Genomic DNA, 17,114 nt, shown 5'->3' with positions numbered 1-17,114 from the left:
TATTAGTTTGTCATTTTATCTATATCATTGCATTTTCATTGCTTTTTTTTAAAGTCAAACTTAAAATTGGAAAGATTCTCAAAGTTTTGAGCAAACTGAAGTTAATATTTTAAAATAAGAAGCTGAGAGAAACCAAAAATTTGTTGTAAGCCGCCCCAAGGCTTCGGTGAATGGGGCGGCATAAAAATGTTTTAATAAATAAATAAAATAAATAAAAAAAATGTCAGATTTCTCTATCCCTGTTTGAACTCACTAATGAATGGAGTGAGGTACAGATGTACTCTACTAGGGATTCAAGTCAGGCTGGCCCAGTTTGCCAGTTCATTCCCCTGAGGAAAAATATTCAGACTCAACTATAGGGAGGGACAGACCGTGCTTTTTCCAACCTGTGACACTTTCATATGATATATGTTCACCCATATTGTTCATTTTCATCCTGTTTTTGCACCTTTTGAGGAGATGGTCTCTGATATCCATACAAAAATTTAAATGTGTCATGCATGTGTTTTCTCTCAGAATATGTATTTTAGATGTATGTTGACACCTTCAGTCTTGATAAGATTTGAACCATGAAATGGAGCACTACAAAATCCAAAGTATAGCTAGATTCTAATCTGCATATTAGTGCGGCAGATACAGGTCACTTCAAGTAATATCAGAATTCACAAAGGATTAAGGTTGAAAACATATACACTTATTATATGATTGCATCTATACAGGATATCTAATATGGAAAGATCTCATGACATTTCCTGGAGCTAGTCAGAACCAAACAACTAACCTTTTGAACAGGTAGCTAGTAGCCCATTTCCTTCCTCTAGAAAGCAAGGAAGAAAATGAGGTTTAATTACTGACTTCCATAGTTTAATAGACAGAATGTGAAAGGGAACCTATTGCAAGCAGGAGAAAGGACCGAAGTATTGCATGAAAAACAGCAATACTGAGACACTAGGGACAGCAAGATCCAGTGCTGCTGGTTGCATTTACAGACTCCGGGAAGTATTTTTTCTTTGAGTAAATGAGTTAGCTGTCCATTCTCCATAGTGCAAGGAAGACTGCATAAGGGGAGCAATGTTTAAAAGGCCTTTTTGCTCATGGAGAATATGCATAAATGCCATACTGCTATGAATATCTACACAATGAGTATGAGGGATACTAATGAAGTGTCCTTTGGCCCTCCTTACACTGGCTTTGTCTGTTGTTTGACCTTCTGCTGGGCTTCAAGGCCACTCCACTGATCTCTGTATCTATCTCTCAGCTTCCCACTTCCTGCCTGTCTGCCTCCTATTCCTAGTGCATATGGTGAATCAGACTACTGTGCAAAGTACTGTGCAAGTACTCATTTTGGCTCTTGCCTCTTGGCAGAGCAGCAGAGGCACAGGCTGGGAGAGAGTGCTGAGTGAACAGGGGACTGGCGAAGGCAACGTAGGAGCTGGGCAGGGGAGCAGAGGGTCAGGAGCAGCTGAGAGGAAGGCAGGCGGGGCCAGGGAGGCGAGAGGGACCAGGAGGGAGCGGACTGGTGGGGCCAGTCCTTGTTGCATAGTCCCTTGTCTGCGTCCCTTTGCTGTGGCCTGGGCTGCCCGGGGACTCCCTTCCCTGGGGGCCAAAGGTTTTTGTTTTTGTTTTATTGTTTTGTTTTTGTTTGTTTGTTTGTTTTTTGCTTTTTTGGTGCTGTGCTTTGTTTTTCCTCCAGTTTAAATTTAATTTTTTTTATTTTATCCGTGTGTGTGTGGGGGGGCGGTTTGTCTGTGAGAACTGGGCGAGTGAGAAATAGTGCAGGACAGACAAGGCGGGGCACCAAGGTAGGGTCTCTGAAGGGTTCCCAATGGCAGAACAGGAGATGGCCTTGGCGGGAGTCATGGGTATTGCTGTCCGCTGTGACAGCTACGACATGTTTGCCCTTCTCCCCCAGGAGAAGCACTAGGTGCAAGTTGGTCCTGTTAGAGGAGAAGTTGAGGTACCTGAGGGCCGAGAGAGCTCTCCAGGCCCCCCGGGAGCAGCCCCCCTCTGGACAGAGGGTTGAGGGAGGGGCGACAGGAGAAGCAGCCGGGGAAACTTTGAGGCATGTCACCCACAAGAGGAGGAGGCCAGCACGGCTTCCTCCTTCTCCTGGCACCAATCTGGAGCTGGGAAACAGGTTCTCTCTGCTTAGGGAGGCTGGGGCTAATGAGGCCTTAGGGGACCAGCAGGACCCCCAGCCTGGGACCATAAGTGGCAAGGGGGCCACTGCAGGAGAGCCAAGGGCCAGGGCATGGCCGCACACCACCACTGGGAAGACACGGTGGTGGGTGATTGTCGCTGGGGACTACATGCTGAGGGGCACTGAGGTGGCAGTGTGCCGCCCCAACCTTGAGACGAGGGAGGTTTGCTGCCTGCTGGGCACACTCATCTAGCATGTGAAGGACAGTGTGGAGAGTCTTGTTCACTCCAAGGGTCACCAGACACTTCTGGTGATCCATGTGGGCACAAACGACGTAGTCAGGCAGGGTGTGGTTGGGATCATCAGGGACTTCGAGGGAAGAAACTCAGGGAGCTAAAGGCCCAAGAGGCCTTCTCGTTGATTTTACTGGTCCGGGGATTTGGGCCAGGCAGGGTTGCTGAGGTGAATGACTGGCTTACAGTGTGGTGCCATAAGAAATGCTTCAGGTTCCTTGACCACGACACCCAGTTTCTTGCCAATGAACTTATAGAAAGGGACGGGTTGCACCTCACGAGGATGGGGAAAAAGTCCTTTGGAGATGCTCCAGCTAGCTTCATCCAGAAGACTTTAAACTGAGCTGGGGGGGGGGTTCAGGCCCCCCAGAAACATGTCTGCACTGGACAAGGGTGGGGAGACGATCAGGGCTCTGGGAGTAGGGTTTCAGAGGTACTGCAGGGACTGACAGGACTCCTACAGAGAGGGACCAGGTATCAGGGAGGATGGGAGGAAGAAGGAGGCTGGGGACTACAAGGAAAGGAAGCAGTGGGAAGGAGTTGAGGTGCATGTACACCAATGCTAGGAGCATGGGTAATAAGCAGGAAGAGCTTGAAGTCTCCTGGGAATAGCAGGGTGTGACAGAAACTCACACCCTGCGTCAAGGGTATGACCTTGTGAGAATCACAGAAACTTGGTGGGATGAAAGGCAAGTCTGGAATGTGAACATAGAGGGGTATCACCTTTTTAGAAAGGACAGGAAGGGAAAGAGGGGTGGGGGCGTAGCTTTATACATCAGGGAAGGGATAGGATGCAGTGAGATAGAATGCAGCACAGATAGGGATTCGGTCGAGGCAGTCAGGGGGAAACTTAGGGGTTTTGACAGGGAAAGAGACCTGTCAGTGGGGGTATGTTATTGCCCTCCAGATCAACTTGAGACCCTGGATGATGTCCTGACAGACCAGGTTCTAAGGATATCTCAGGGGAGAGACACAGTAATTATGGGAGATTTCACTTTCCTGGATATTACCGTATTTTTCGCTCTATAAGATGCACTTTTTTCCCCCTCAAAAGTAAGGGGAAATGTCTGTGCATCTTACAGAGCGAATGTGTGTGTGCCCGATGCCCGGGACGCTGCCGGCCCGCCTGCATCACGTGGCACCACCTGGCCAGCACGCTTTCGGCGTGCGCTGCTCCACCCTCCCTCCGGTGCAGGTGAGAGCTGTACTGCTCAGGGGGAGCTGTGCAGAGGAGGAGGAGCCACGGGCTTTAACCTGCCGGCCGCACGGAGAGACGGACTGCTCACCGCCACCACCTGGAAAGACCTGCCACCGCGCCGCCCAGAAGACCACCACCGGCATGCTGCCAGCCTGGCTGCACCAAACCTGGCCGGCATGTGCTCAGCGCGCCCTGCTTGGCCCCCCTCCTCCAGTGCAGGTGAGAGCTGTTAATCACAGGTCAGTGTGTGTTTCCAAATGGCAACCCGTCTTTTAATGAAGCCCATGGGGAAATGATGGGGAATGTGCCTGTGATTATCAGGAAGCTTTCCGTGGATCCCTCCTCTAAAAACTAGGTGCGTCTTATGGTCAGGTGCGTCTTATAGAGTGAAAAATACTGTAGTTGGGAGACTCACTCGGTGGTGACAGCCAGGTCATGTCGCTTCCTAGAAGCTATACAGGGAGGGTTTTTCACACAGAGGGTCCAAGAGGCGATGAGGGGGGAGAAACATCCTTGACTTGGTCATGACCAGTAGAGAAGAGCTGATAGATGAAGTACAGATTAGGGAGCTCTGGATGCGAGTGATCACTCCATCCTTTGCTTTGAGATCAGGGGACTGGACACTTGCAGCAGATCAAGCACTAGAAGCTGGGACTTCAAGAGGACCAACTTTGGCCAACTGAAGGCCAGACTGGGGAAAATCTCCTGGGATAGGTTAGTGGAATGTAAGCGAGTTGAGGAGGGGTGGATGGCACTCAAAAGGGAGGTTTTGGAGGCACAAGCCTTCATGATAACTCTAGTTAGTAAGGTGGGGAGGTGGAGGAGAGCGCTGCCATGGATGTGAAAGGAGTTGGTTGGGGTGATTAGACGAAAGAGGAACCTCTGTAGGAAATGGTTACTGGGACAAATATACAAAATGGTATGCCAGGAGGAGGAGGCCCGTTGCAGAAGGATTCATCCCAAGGCTAAAGCTGATTACAATCTGAGACTTGCCAAGAATGTCAAGAGCAACAAAAAGGGCGTTTTCAGCATGTAAATAGGAAGAGGAAGGGGAGACAAGTAGTGGGACTACTAAATAAGGAGGAAGGAGATCCAGTGACTGATATGAGGGAACAGGCACAGATGCTAAATGATTGTTTTGCCTCTGTGTTCTCCACAAAGCAGAATGGGGGAGATCCGCATAGGAGATTAGATGAGGCCAGGGACTTAGGGGCACACATTAGAGTCACCCCCCCCTAGAGGTTGAGGGGCTCCTCAGGGCACTGGACATTACAAAGGCGCCAGGCCCTGACGGGTAACACCCAAGAGTACTTAGAGAGTTGGCAGTGATTCTCTCACACCCACTGGCATCCATTTTTGAGGCCTCATCGAGAATGGGTGAAGTTCCAGAGGACTGGAGGGTGGCATCAGTGGTCCCAATTTTCAAAAAGGGTAGTAGAAGGGGCATGGGGAATTACAGACCAGTTACCCTTACATCCATTGTAGGAAAAACAATGGAAAGGCTCATAATAGAGAGAGATCTAGTGATGCTAGATAGGGAAGGGAGGCTGACAGCCACACAACACGGCTTCCACAAAAACAGGTCCTGCCAGACAAATCTTGTGGAATTCTATGACAAGGTTTTAAGATGGCTAGATGGAAGGGATGCAGTGTATGTGGTATACCTGGATTTCAGCAAGGCCTTTGACAACGTGTCCCATGATATCCTGGTTGAGGAACTGAGGAGTTTTGGGATACACCAAAGCAATGACTGGTGGATCAGGGCATGGTTGACTGACTGAAAGCAGAGGGTAACCATTAGTGGGGAATCATCGGGATGGTGGCCAGTGACAAGCAGGGTCCCCCAGGGCTCTGTCCTGGGGCCAATCCTGTTTAATCTTTTCATAAATGACATGGAAGAAGGGGTGAACAGTCTGCTGATCAAATTCACAGATGACACTAAAACTGGAGCAGTGGCCACAACTGAGGAGCAGGTACTCCAGATCCAAAAGGATCTGGACAGACTATGGAAGTGGGCAGGAGACAACAGGATGGCATTCAATGTGGATAAGTGCCTGGTCTTGCACTTGGGGCATTGAACAGGTAAGGGGAGAAATGGCTGGAAAGCAGCACTTGTGAAAAGGACCTCGAGGTGCTGGTTGACTGCAAGCTAATCATGGGTCAGCAGTGTGATGCAGTGGTCAAGAGGACGAATGCCACCCTTGGCTGCATAGCCAGAAGTGTGGTTTCTAGATCAAGAGAGGTTTTACTACCGCTCTCTATGACTCTGGTGCGCCCGCAAGTGGAGTATTGTGCTCAGTTTTGGGCCCATCATTACAGGAAGTATATAGCCAGGTTAGAGTCAGTGCAGCATAGGGCCACAAAGTTGGTGGCCGGTTTGTAGGGGATGCCGTATGAGGTGAGACCGAGGGAGCTGGGTCTCTTCAGCCTGGAGAAGAGGAGATTCAGAGGGGATATGTAGGCGACATACAGGTATGTGAGGGGCTGTCACATGGAGATGGGTAGAGACCTGTTCTCCCCTGCAGAGGAAGGCAGGACGCGCTCCAGTGGAGCAAAACTCAGGGAACCAAGGTACCATTTGGATGTCAGGAAGCGCTTCCTGACAGTTAGGACCCCAAGGGTATGGAATGGGCTTCCACGGGAGGTCATTGAGGCCCCATCGGTGAGGGTGTTCAAAGATAGGCTGGACATGCCCATGGTTGGCATGTCGTGGGTGGAGCTGGCTGGAGCCAGGGCTCAGATTAGATGGCCCGGGAGGCCCCTTCTGACTCGTTCTGTTTCTATGAGGCTGCCGAGGCTACCGAGGCTACCGAGGCTGCAAATGTATGGTATTTAATTTAAATATATACTCCCAGTGTAAGAGTGGCAGGAACCTCAACCTATCAGTTATAATCTTTTGAGGTAGAGGGTCAGTGAAAGCACTCTAGTGGCACAAGAGATTGACCCACCTTCATACTACTTCTGCATGCCTGCTGGCTGTGCAGCTCCACAGTCTGATTAGTCAAGGTCACTATTATTCCCATGCTGGTGAAAACAATCGAAAGTAAAATGGTGCACACTTATAACCTAATGTGCTTCAGGGTGCTGTTTCCTAGTGCACTGTTGCTTTCCAGGGGTGACATCTCTGAATTAGCTTGTTGTTTTGTGAGGATTTCTCCAAGCAGCTACTTGTTTCTGTAGCCCAAATCTGTGCAAATGGCACCACACCACTGGTAGCCACTGAGTATAGAGGTGCTCCATAATATCCTCTGTTTATAAAATAGAGTCTAAATACAAAACAGGCTGTCAGGAATGGAAGTAACACAGAATCATAGAAGAGTAGAGTTGTAAGGGGCCATGAAGGCCATCGGATCCAACTCCCTGCTGTCGCCGGACACCCAGTTACACCATCCCACTCAGATGGATGTCCAGTTTCTTATTTGGAAATAAAAATGGAAGCAAACAATCCTTTATTTTTCCCATCAGACAAGGCCTTCAGGAACATGGAAGTGCTATGAGTTTGTACTAAGTCTAGAAAAATTATGCTTGCCATCTCCTTCAGCTGATCTGTACATGCAATGGAATGAGGTAATGATGCAAACTGCATTACGTTCGTATGGTTGCACTGAAGTTATAATTTCAGCTTGTAAAACACAACACACAGAAACCTCAAATCACCCTGCAATATAAATTATATAAATAATAATTATTATAAATATTAATGACTAAAACTTGCACATCCTGAAATAGGCTGGATCTTCAAACTGGAAATAAGCATGATAGGAAACAGGTTAAAATCAATCGCTCTTGTGATGGTTTGTTTACATGCACAGATGGGGGGGGGGTCACTTTTTTATGGGAATGGCTATTAAAACATTGGCACCTCCTCTGTCCCCACCCCACACTCTACAATCAGAGGTGATAAACTCTGCTTTTGCACCACGGAATTCTACCACCTCATTCTTTTCCTTGTTCTGAAACTGGGACTTTATACATGAAAAACATTCTCCTATGGGCTTTTCTGCCCAGCTACCCTCCATTTCCAGTCCAGTCTCCCTCTGCTTTTCCCTACTTCATTTGTGTCAAAGAACTTATCACACAAGGCTCTCTTAATGAGGCCTTGACAAAACTACCTCACCAACTCAGGCAGAAGCCAGGAGGTAAAACCATAAGCAAAGCTATCCTAGACTATTTTCCAAATTGACTTTGCAGTTCCTTCCCCCTAGCTGACCTATTTAGCATGAATAAAAATGAACAGAAGTACAACATGCAAAGGTGACTGATGGCCTGTTTACTATGAAAACCTTTCAATCAAACATCAAAGCAATGAGGACACTTGCCCTCTTCAGAGAATAAGGGCAATAATAAGAATGGTTACGCATTAATCAAAACTGCCAAGCTTTATTTTGGGCAGAAAGACAAGTGACAAGAAGGTTTTGGTTGCATATTGCAAGCACGCTGCATCAGATGAAGAGATGGGAAGCAGGGCCACTAGTTTAGCACTGCTACACTGCTCCCTTCCTCAGCTATCATTTGGCAGCAGCCATTCCATTGAGATGCACAGGAAGCAGGCCACTCTATCAGCTCTGCTAAGAGGCAAGCTCAGTTTGGTTCCTTCTCTCTCTGCTTGTCATGAAAAATGCCTGTGTAACATTAAGATGGGTGTCTGAGTTTGATTATTTTTCTCCTCACTCATCCTTCCATTGTGAGATTTGTGTAAAATCTTTTATACTGTAAGCCTGCAGCCAGGAACTGCTTCATCTGAAACACACTGCTTGGAGAACAATTTGAAGGGCAAGGTAAAATGCTTTGCATCATTAAAGAATTAATTTAACTATGGAGGAATAACAGAAATTTAGGCATATATAAAGTCCTTTCATTCATGTTATTATGTATTTCCTTGTTTAACTGGTTTAAGGAAACAACAACAATGGTGAAGCAGATCTAAGAAGGGAAAATAGGCAAACTGTAGGATCACCTGCTGGAGAGGCAACCCTGGAGAAAGGAAGGTCCAGTGCTGGTCACTGAATAGGAGCTGAAGGTGAAAGATGAAGAGGAATGAGTTTATTTGAAGCTGTACACAAGCAGCAGTCAGATATACCCAGAAACCTTTTATGCCTAGCACCAAGAGATCTCTTTGATTTTGCTTCTTTTAGATACTCAGGGCTTATCTTCAATAGAATCATTCAGCTTGAGGAGTTTCCAAACTGTGAGGCTTCAACTGTATTTCCTCAACATCTTCTAATTTTACTATTCCTGGCACTGAGGAGGAAAGTCTAGGATTTCATCTAGGTCTTGATGCTTTTTTTAACCAAAACTTATCAGCAAAGGAAAACTATACTAATACAACAACACAACAAATACCACAAACAGAAAACCGGATTAAAGTTAACTAAAATTCTAGGAGCAAAGAAGATATGCTCAAAGGTTCTCTGTGATGTGAGGGTGGGGGAGTCCCTTATTTGTCTTCAGAGGAACTAGAGATCAAATTGCCAACATACACTGGATCATGGAGAAAGCTAGGAAGTTCCAGAAAAGCATCTACTTCTGCTTCATTGACTATGCTAAAGCCTTTGATTGTGTGGATCACAACAAATTGTGGCAAGTTCTTAAAGAGATGGGAGTACCTGACCATCTTATTTGTCTCTTGAGAAACCTATAAGCAGGTCAAGAAGCAACAGTGAGAACTGGATACGGAACCACTGATTGGTTCAAAATTGAGAAAGGAGTTCAGCAAGGCTATATACTGTCGCCCTGCCTATTTATGCAGAGCACATCATGAGAAAGGCAGGGCTAGATGAATCGCAAGTTGGAATTAAGATTGCCAGGAGAAATATCAACAACCTCAGATATGCAGATGATACCACTCTAATGGCAGAAAGTGAAGAGGAACTAAAGAGCCTCTTGATGCGGGTGAAGGAGGAGAGCGCAAAAGTTGGCTTGAAACTCAACATTAAGAAAACTAAGATCATGGCATCCGGTCCTCTCACTTCCGGGCAAAGAGATGGGGAAGAAATGGATTTCCAATGGGGCAAATAGATGGGAAAGAAATGGACTTGGATTTGGGCTCCAAGATGACCACAGACAGTGACTGCAACCAAGAAATTAAAAGACGCTTGCTCCTGGGGAGAAAAAAGCAGAGGCATCACCCTTCCAACAAAAGTGTGTATACTCAAGGCTATGGTTTTCCCAGCTGCAATGTATGGCTGTGAAAGCTGGACCATTAGGAAGTATGAGTGCCGAAGAATTGAGACCTTTGAATTGTGGTGCTGGAGAAGACTCCTGTGAGTCCCTTGAACTGCAAGGAGATCAAACCAGTTAGTCTTAGAGGAGATCAACCCTAACTACTCTTTCGAAGGCCAGATACTGAAGATGAAACTCAAATACTTTGGCCACCTAATGAGAAGGAAGGACTCAGTGGAGAAGACCCCAATGCTGTGAACAATTGAGGGCAAAAGAAGGGGACGGCAGAGGATGAGGTGGCTAGATGGAGTCAATGAAGCAGTTGGTGTGAGCTTAAGTTAACTCTGGGGGATGTTGGAGGACAGGAAGGCCTGGAGGAACGTTTTCCATGGGGTTGTGACGTGACTTCGTGACTAGCAACAACCAGCAAAGTACGTGGAACATTTATTTCCATTGAAAGAAAAGGAGAAGGGAAAAGGAGGGAGATTATTTTGACCACTTATACCATCACATCAACATAAAGTAATCAGACCCTAATATCTAAATCAACTTTAAGCATCGTCATTGTTACAGTCAAAACATGATAAATAGGAATTCCATACTGTTAAGACTGAAAAGGTAGACCAGGGTCTCCAACGTTATAAGAATGGAGGACTCTTGCTATTAGAATTGGTTTTGCATACATAAGGTCTCAGGATCAATACCCAGCATCAGGTACTATGATTAGGAAAGTTTACAGCTGAAACTTTGAGTCAAATTACACAATACTTAGCTAGATGGACCAGTTGTTCAACAAAGCATTGTATGTTCAATAGGACCAGGTGGACCATATGAGCCCTTTGTGTCACTTCCTTAGTCAGTAGTTACAATACACAAACATATCCATGCACAAAGATGACACTGAAGTGGAAAAGAATTGAAGCCATTGGTTCCTTCCACTGGTACAGAGAGCACAATTCCTGGGTCTTGCTGCTAAAGTGACCAAAACTATTTCCCTAACACCATGCTGGTACGTGGAGCATTCTGATGAGTGACTCTTTTACTTGTTCACTGAAATCTAGGAGGTTGATCGAGAACAGGGAACTCTGCAGAATCTAAATCACAGCATTTTTCATTGGATTATATACCATGAACTTATTAAGTACTCACAAATAAATTTTTTCTCTGGCAAAGGGGTAAGACAAATTCTTCATTCTGGTGCTGTTTTGCTGTGGCACTTTAGGCTGCAATGGTTCAGTAAGTTTGTGCCATATCTTAGATAACTTCTTGACAATCCCTCCTTCTTCTTTTATTTCATATGTCTAAATAAACAAACAGACTGTGTATGAATAAGTGACTTCTAAAATATTCTTTGAATATACATATAATGTTACTTTAGCACCACCAGGATGTATTCTCAAGAAACCTGGTCAAGTCTGCACTAAGTATAACAATTGTAGAGTTACTAGGTTCCAGTTCCTGGAACTGTTGGGGATTACATGAGTAGAAGCTGGCTGGACTCAGAGGTAAGTTTAGATGGTCCAGGAGGCCCCTTCTGACTCTGTTTTTCCCCCCAAAGTTTCTATGTTTCCAGGAAAATGAAGTCATCTTTAGAGAGAAATACAACTTCCTGAGAGGTTCTTCTACAATGTTGAAATAGACCCTGTGGAAACACCAGAACTAATATTTATGAATAAGTGTGTGAAATCCATCCCCATTTGGGATTTATCAGCCCTCATGCAATTCATTACACACATTGTACAGCATCAGATAATAAAGCAGGGACGGTCCTATCAGAACAACAAGCAGAAGCATAATCATAAAAATAAAGTACAAGAATTAATAAGAGGGCACAAATTGAGGTCCATGAGCACAATGACAACCATGAATACTTCCAAGTGTACCTGCACAACTCTTCATTACTTGCCAAAATTCAAAAACATTAATAAACATTGGAAAAAGTTAGGGTACCAAGTTCTCCTTTCTGTTCTCTAACCTGCCTCTTATCAGCTGTTCAGCAGGCAGGATTAGAAAGCAAGGCAAAGAGGAGAGCAGAGAGAAAGAGTGAAACTAGAAACTGGGTATAGAAGGAACAGCAAGATAAAAAGTAAATGAGAAAGAAAGAGTGAGATTATGGCCCAGGAAGGGAGAAAGTGAAGAAAATTCAAGATGGGGAAGGGGGAGAACTAGAGAGGAAAGGCATTGGAGGAAGGAAATAGTAAGGCTAGGAGTAGAGGGGGGTGCAAAAGGAAAAAGGTTAATATAGTCAGAACCTGTCCCTTCCAGCCTGCACTCTCTCTATTTTTCTGCCTGCTGCCACTCTATGCGGACTCCAGTGGCAGATTTTATATATGATGAGTCATCTTCCATAGGATCCATTTTGGAATGGTGCCCAGAGCAGTTCCTCAGATTCCCACATGTGCCCACACGTCCTAAAAGGTTGGGGACCCCTAGCATAGATCCATTATAATCTGTAGAACCCACAACTGGCAGAATCCAGGACCAGGATCAACCATAGCACAATCTACTGTTTCTTTCTAGCATTCATAGACTTCCTCTAATGCTTGTCCTGGCATTACACAGTTAGTTGAGCCAAGAGGAAGCCTGTGAATATTCATGGAATGAAGGTCACACAACTGCCAACACTTTTCTGTGTCAGATACAGCAACCAATTCTGATGTACCTGGATGTGGCATGGAAGAGGGACACTGCTATCAATCACATGAGGCTCTGTTTTGTTTGTTTGTTTGTTTGTTTGGGTATCTTTACCCTGTCCAACACATTGCAGGTCTCTGGACGGCTTACAAGAATTTCTGGTAAGCCGCAAACAATCAACTATCTTCCACATCAGGTGCAGCATTCTAAATGGAGCCTGCAGAAGGCACAGAAGAGCAACATTGCTTGCACAGCACATGGGACTCAATTCCCTATGAATCTTGGATGTGCTCACAGGACTGCTGCAAAGCAACTAGAATCTGGGGATGTAAGCACAGGGAATCTGAAACTTTTCTACCCTCAAACAGATTCCTCACACATCCCTAGCAAAGCCTAACCAACATCTTTTTCAGGTATATAAAGCATACAACAGGAGGGCTAGGTAGAGGAATGCTTTCCATAGATTGGACACCATGATGAATCCTCATAACTGCTTCAGTGAATAACATATGAGGACCTCAGATATTGACCAGATCATGAAAGCAGTGTTTATGGAAGAAAGTGGACCTTAAGACACCCAAGCTGTTTTGGACTGTAAAGGTAAGAACCAGAACCTGAAATTGAACCTAGAATCAAATAAGTAGCCAGTATAGGGTGAACAAACTAGAGTAATATGTTCAAACCAAACAGACTCAGACAGCAGCCTTTGCACTAACTTGAAATGTTTGGATACATTTTAAGGGCAGGGCTATATACAGACATTATAGTAGTCCAGTCTGATGGTTAATAAAGAATGAATTACTGTATCCAAAATAATCTTTTGGCCTACTACCCTAAGCTAGTGAAAGGTACTTTTAGTCATCAAGGCCACTTGAGCAGTGCTGGGTCAAAGAGCAGAACTGAGGTCCTGCAACTCAGATACAATTTATTTTGCTAGATAAATGAATATTACTTGTAATTAAGAGGGTTTTGCACTAGTCAGAAATAGTTCCTAGTTTCCAGTTTCAAACAGAAGACCATCCAGAAGATTGATTTACAACACTCTTGGATTTAAATTCACACTAGCATGTGTACATGTGTCAGATAGACTGATCAACCAACACAGAGAGACACAGACACTCAAGGGTACCCCCCACCCCCACCAAAAAGAAACTGGGAGCTGTACTTTCGTAAGAGTGCTAATGACCTCATGTGAAAGATGTGTGGTCAGAAAGCTATATGTGGCATTTCCTTGGAAGAGGAAAGTGATTAAAGTTAAGTCTGTGGTACACATCTACATATTGTCAAAGCAAATGGAACTAATCAAGCTTTATGTTGATTAGTTATCTCTTAACTTTTCATCCATGCTTACTGTTATAATAAATGTAATTATTCTAGTCAAAGTGATTAGTCAGCAGTTTCAAGCCAGAAAAGTATTCCATTCTTAGGAGAACTCATGATCTTTAGTAAGCGAGCGTTCTAAACCTATAATCCTTTTGGCATTTGTTTCTAATATATGCTATATTTCAAATTTACCAAGGAGGGTAAAGAGCTACATATAGGCATTCCCCTCTGACTTTCTCAGAAGTCAAAATATCTGCTGACTTTCTCAGACCTCCTGCCATGACTGACCCTACCACAAGGTGACAGATGAGACAGAGCAGCAGAACAAGCATATAGGTGCATACACAAGCACTCACGTACACACACACTTTGTTTCTGCTGTTGCTGTTCCACCTGCTGGCATGGTGTTGCTGTCAACTGCCTAGCATCTTTGGAGTGTCCAACCTAGCTGGATTTCCTCAAGTTGGATGGAAACCTGGTACACTCCAGTCCCAGAAAAACTGGTGCCTGGCTGAATAATGACATTGAGCTGACCTCCTATTCAATACAACTACAAGCTTGCATGTGGGGGGAGCCAGTAGGGTATCTCACATCTCTCACACTATGTCCGAAAGGTGAGAAAGAGTGTGTGGGGAAGAGCTGAATACTACTGGCTGGTGAAACTCTGTGCTTAATCCTTTATCAACCCAAGCCACATCATGGTATTAAAAACAGCCAGGTTTACCAACCTGAGATAGCTAATTAAAAGATAAGACTAGAAAGCTTAGTCTTTCAATGTGGTCAACTGTCCCAGACCCATTTCCTCCATTGACCCCACAGCTAGTCTCTGACTTCCTCCAGCACTTAGTCTGAGCAACTCTTTTAAACCACCCTCTTTAGTAATAGTCTTCTCCTTATTTTACTTTGATTTCCCCTTTTTGATCTCTTCAGCATAATATGTATGGCCTGTGAGGGAAACCACACAAACTCCTTTCACACCTACTGTGCATTTACAGTTGTAAACAGGCACAGATAGGCTTTCTTTGAGGGATTTGAGATGATATTTACATGGATGGCTATTGAGAATATCTTAATTACCAGAATCCTTTGAGATTACAATTAAAAACATTACTTGCATTGAGACAAAATTCAATAACTTCAATATAATGAATTCAAGAGAAGGCAAACGATACTAGGAAAATCAAAGTTCTTCTACCATTTAAAAAATTTGTATTTCCACCCAGTGGACCCAACTTCTTTTTAAATAAAAAATATCTAAATAATAATAAGAAAAGCACTGTGCAGCTGGGACTATGGTAGGAGCCTATTAGCTATTCCACTTCACCCAGCAAAATGCCTTGAGCTAGTCTGACTCTCCTTCTCCCACCACCACAGTCAGACAGCATAATAACCCACCCTCAAGTAAGGGTTAAGTGTGAGTTGCCATTGAACCATGGGTTATTGTTGAAACATGCATTAATGTGTTTTCTGAACCCAGCCAAGACAACTACATTTCATAATCCAAGAACACATCTCTTCTTGGATTGGTCAAGGTTAACAAGCCTTGGCTAATTAATGCAGCTGGGTTCAGACAACATAATTACCCATATTTCAGCAACACACACTCAGTCCTTGAGAGTGTTTCATCATGTTGTTTGAACTCTGAACAGAGGCTTTTCTAGAGTTCTCCACTACTGGCTCCAACAGTTGTCTATTGCCTTTCTATGCCACATGCCAGAGAAACATTCCAAAAGGAGGGCTGGGGCTGGTGAGGAGTCAGTGACCAACAAGCTTCTGCTTGTTGTGTTTAGCCTTAAATCCCTCTCCAGATAATTAATTTCTGTTAGGTTTAATCATTGGCTAATCCCAGTGAAAGCAAAGCATTAGTGAATGAAACATGCCTTCTTCCTCTCAATATGACCAAAGCCATTAAAGTCACACAGATTTTCAGGTGAAAGGAAGTGATTACTATTATGGCAGCACTCCCCATAAGTTAAAAATGTGGCCTATGCCAATTTCCTAATAAAATGGGTGTGAGAGTAGAGAACTATGTAATTCTTTGGACAGATTCAGGGTAGAAGCATTAGAGTCTTTCCCAGACTACCTCCTGCCCTCCCTGCTTGCTTCTTTCCAGCTGCTTTTTCCGGCTTGAGATCAGAATTAACTCTTTGGCATTCATTCTCTTTATAACATTCAGCAAGTTTCCAATTAACAAAATTTTACCTTTTTAGTGGGCATTTTTATTTTAAGGAACTCTGCTTCTCGGCTAAGTACATTCCATGGTGCATGTATCCGAACAAAACTCAATCCTTGACTCTTATTCTGAAAAATAAAAAGAGGGAATATTTTGTTGCAAGTTTTTGAGGTTTTTTTCTCAAGAAAATAGTTTTATATGAAATAGGCATACAATAGGGAATAGCAAACAGCTTTAGTTCAAGATCACCAAGAGCCCTTAAACATCATGTCTTCTGCTCAATTCCTTTCTGCATTTCTGATCACTAAATTAAGATTCAATTGAACCAGAGATTGGTACAAATCTCCTGATATGTGCACAGATTTCTTAATTTGTTCAAATTTTCTCCATAAATTAAGGTAGGACTGATGGGAAATTCACAAAACATATTCAAAGATACAAATATTTTTAATGGTCACATGTTCACACTTAACATTTGGAGCTTTGAACATGCATGCTTCCAAGTTTTGCATACAAAAACAAAATTCTCATTCATCACTAAGATCCACTCATACACCCAGAAAACATAGCTAATGAGGATACTTTCAGTTATTAAATGTGTGGACTTCTAGCAGTGTAAATGAAAAGCCACACTGAACCTTGACATATGGAGGAAAGCAATGATAAGCAGCTCAGCCTTCCTTATGGCCCAGCTTTCACAGCCATACATTGCAACGGGGAAAACCATAGCCTTGACTATATGCACTTTTGTTGGCAGCGTGATGTCTCCTCCTCAGGAGCAAGCGTCTTTTAATTTCTTGGCTGCAGTCCCCATCTGCTGTGATCTGGGAGCCCAGGAAAATAAAATCTGTCCCTACCTCCATTTATTCCCCATCTATTTGCCAGGAAGTGAGAGGACCGGATGCCATGATCTTAGTTTTCTTAATGTTGAGTTTCAAGCCAACTTTTGCACTCTCCTCCTTCACCTGCATCAAGAGGCTCTTTAGCTCCTCTTCACTTTCTGCCATGAGAGTGGTATTATCTGCATATCTGAGGTTGTTGATATTTCTCCCAGCAATCTTAATTCCAACTTGTGATTCATCTAGCCCCACCTTTCTCATGATATGCTCTGCGTGTAAGTTAAATAGGCAGAGTGACAATATAGAGCCTTGCCGAACTCCTTTCTCAATTTTGAATCAATCAGTGGTTCCA

General features: G+C 44.2%; 1 protein-coding gene across 1 annotated transcript in view; it reads right to left on the bottom strand.

Annotated features, from left to right (window-relative positions):
* Positions 1–17,114, bottom strand: part of ANO2 (anoctamin 2) — a 303,704-nt gene that overhangs the window by 214,556 nt on the left and 72,034 nt on the right. Inside the window, exons 5-6 of the mRNA XM_044422266.1 lie at positions 15,953–16,051; positions 10,943–11,094 (exon numbers count right to left, since the gene is read on the bottom strand). Of these exons, the coding sequence (XP_044278201.1) occupies positions 10,943–11,094; positions 15,953–16,051 (251 nt within the window). The remainder of the gene's footprint in view (positions 1–10,942; positions 11,095–15,952; positions 16,052–17,114) is intronic.

The sequence above is a fragment of the Varanus komodoensis genome, unplaced genomic scaffold (genome assembly GCF_004798865.1).
Source record: "Varanus komodoensis strain SLA01 unplaced genomic scaffold, ASM479886v1 scaffold123, whole genome shotgun sequence".
NCBI lineage: Eukaryota > Metazoa > Chordata > Lepidosauria > Squamata > Varanidae > Varanus > Varanus komodoensis.
Note: the sequence above shows the minus strand (reverse complement) of the source record. Positions and strands in the feature narration are given on the sequence as shown.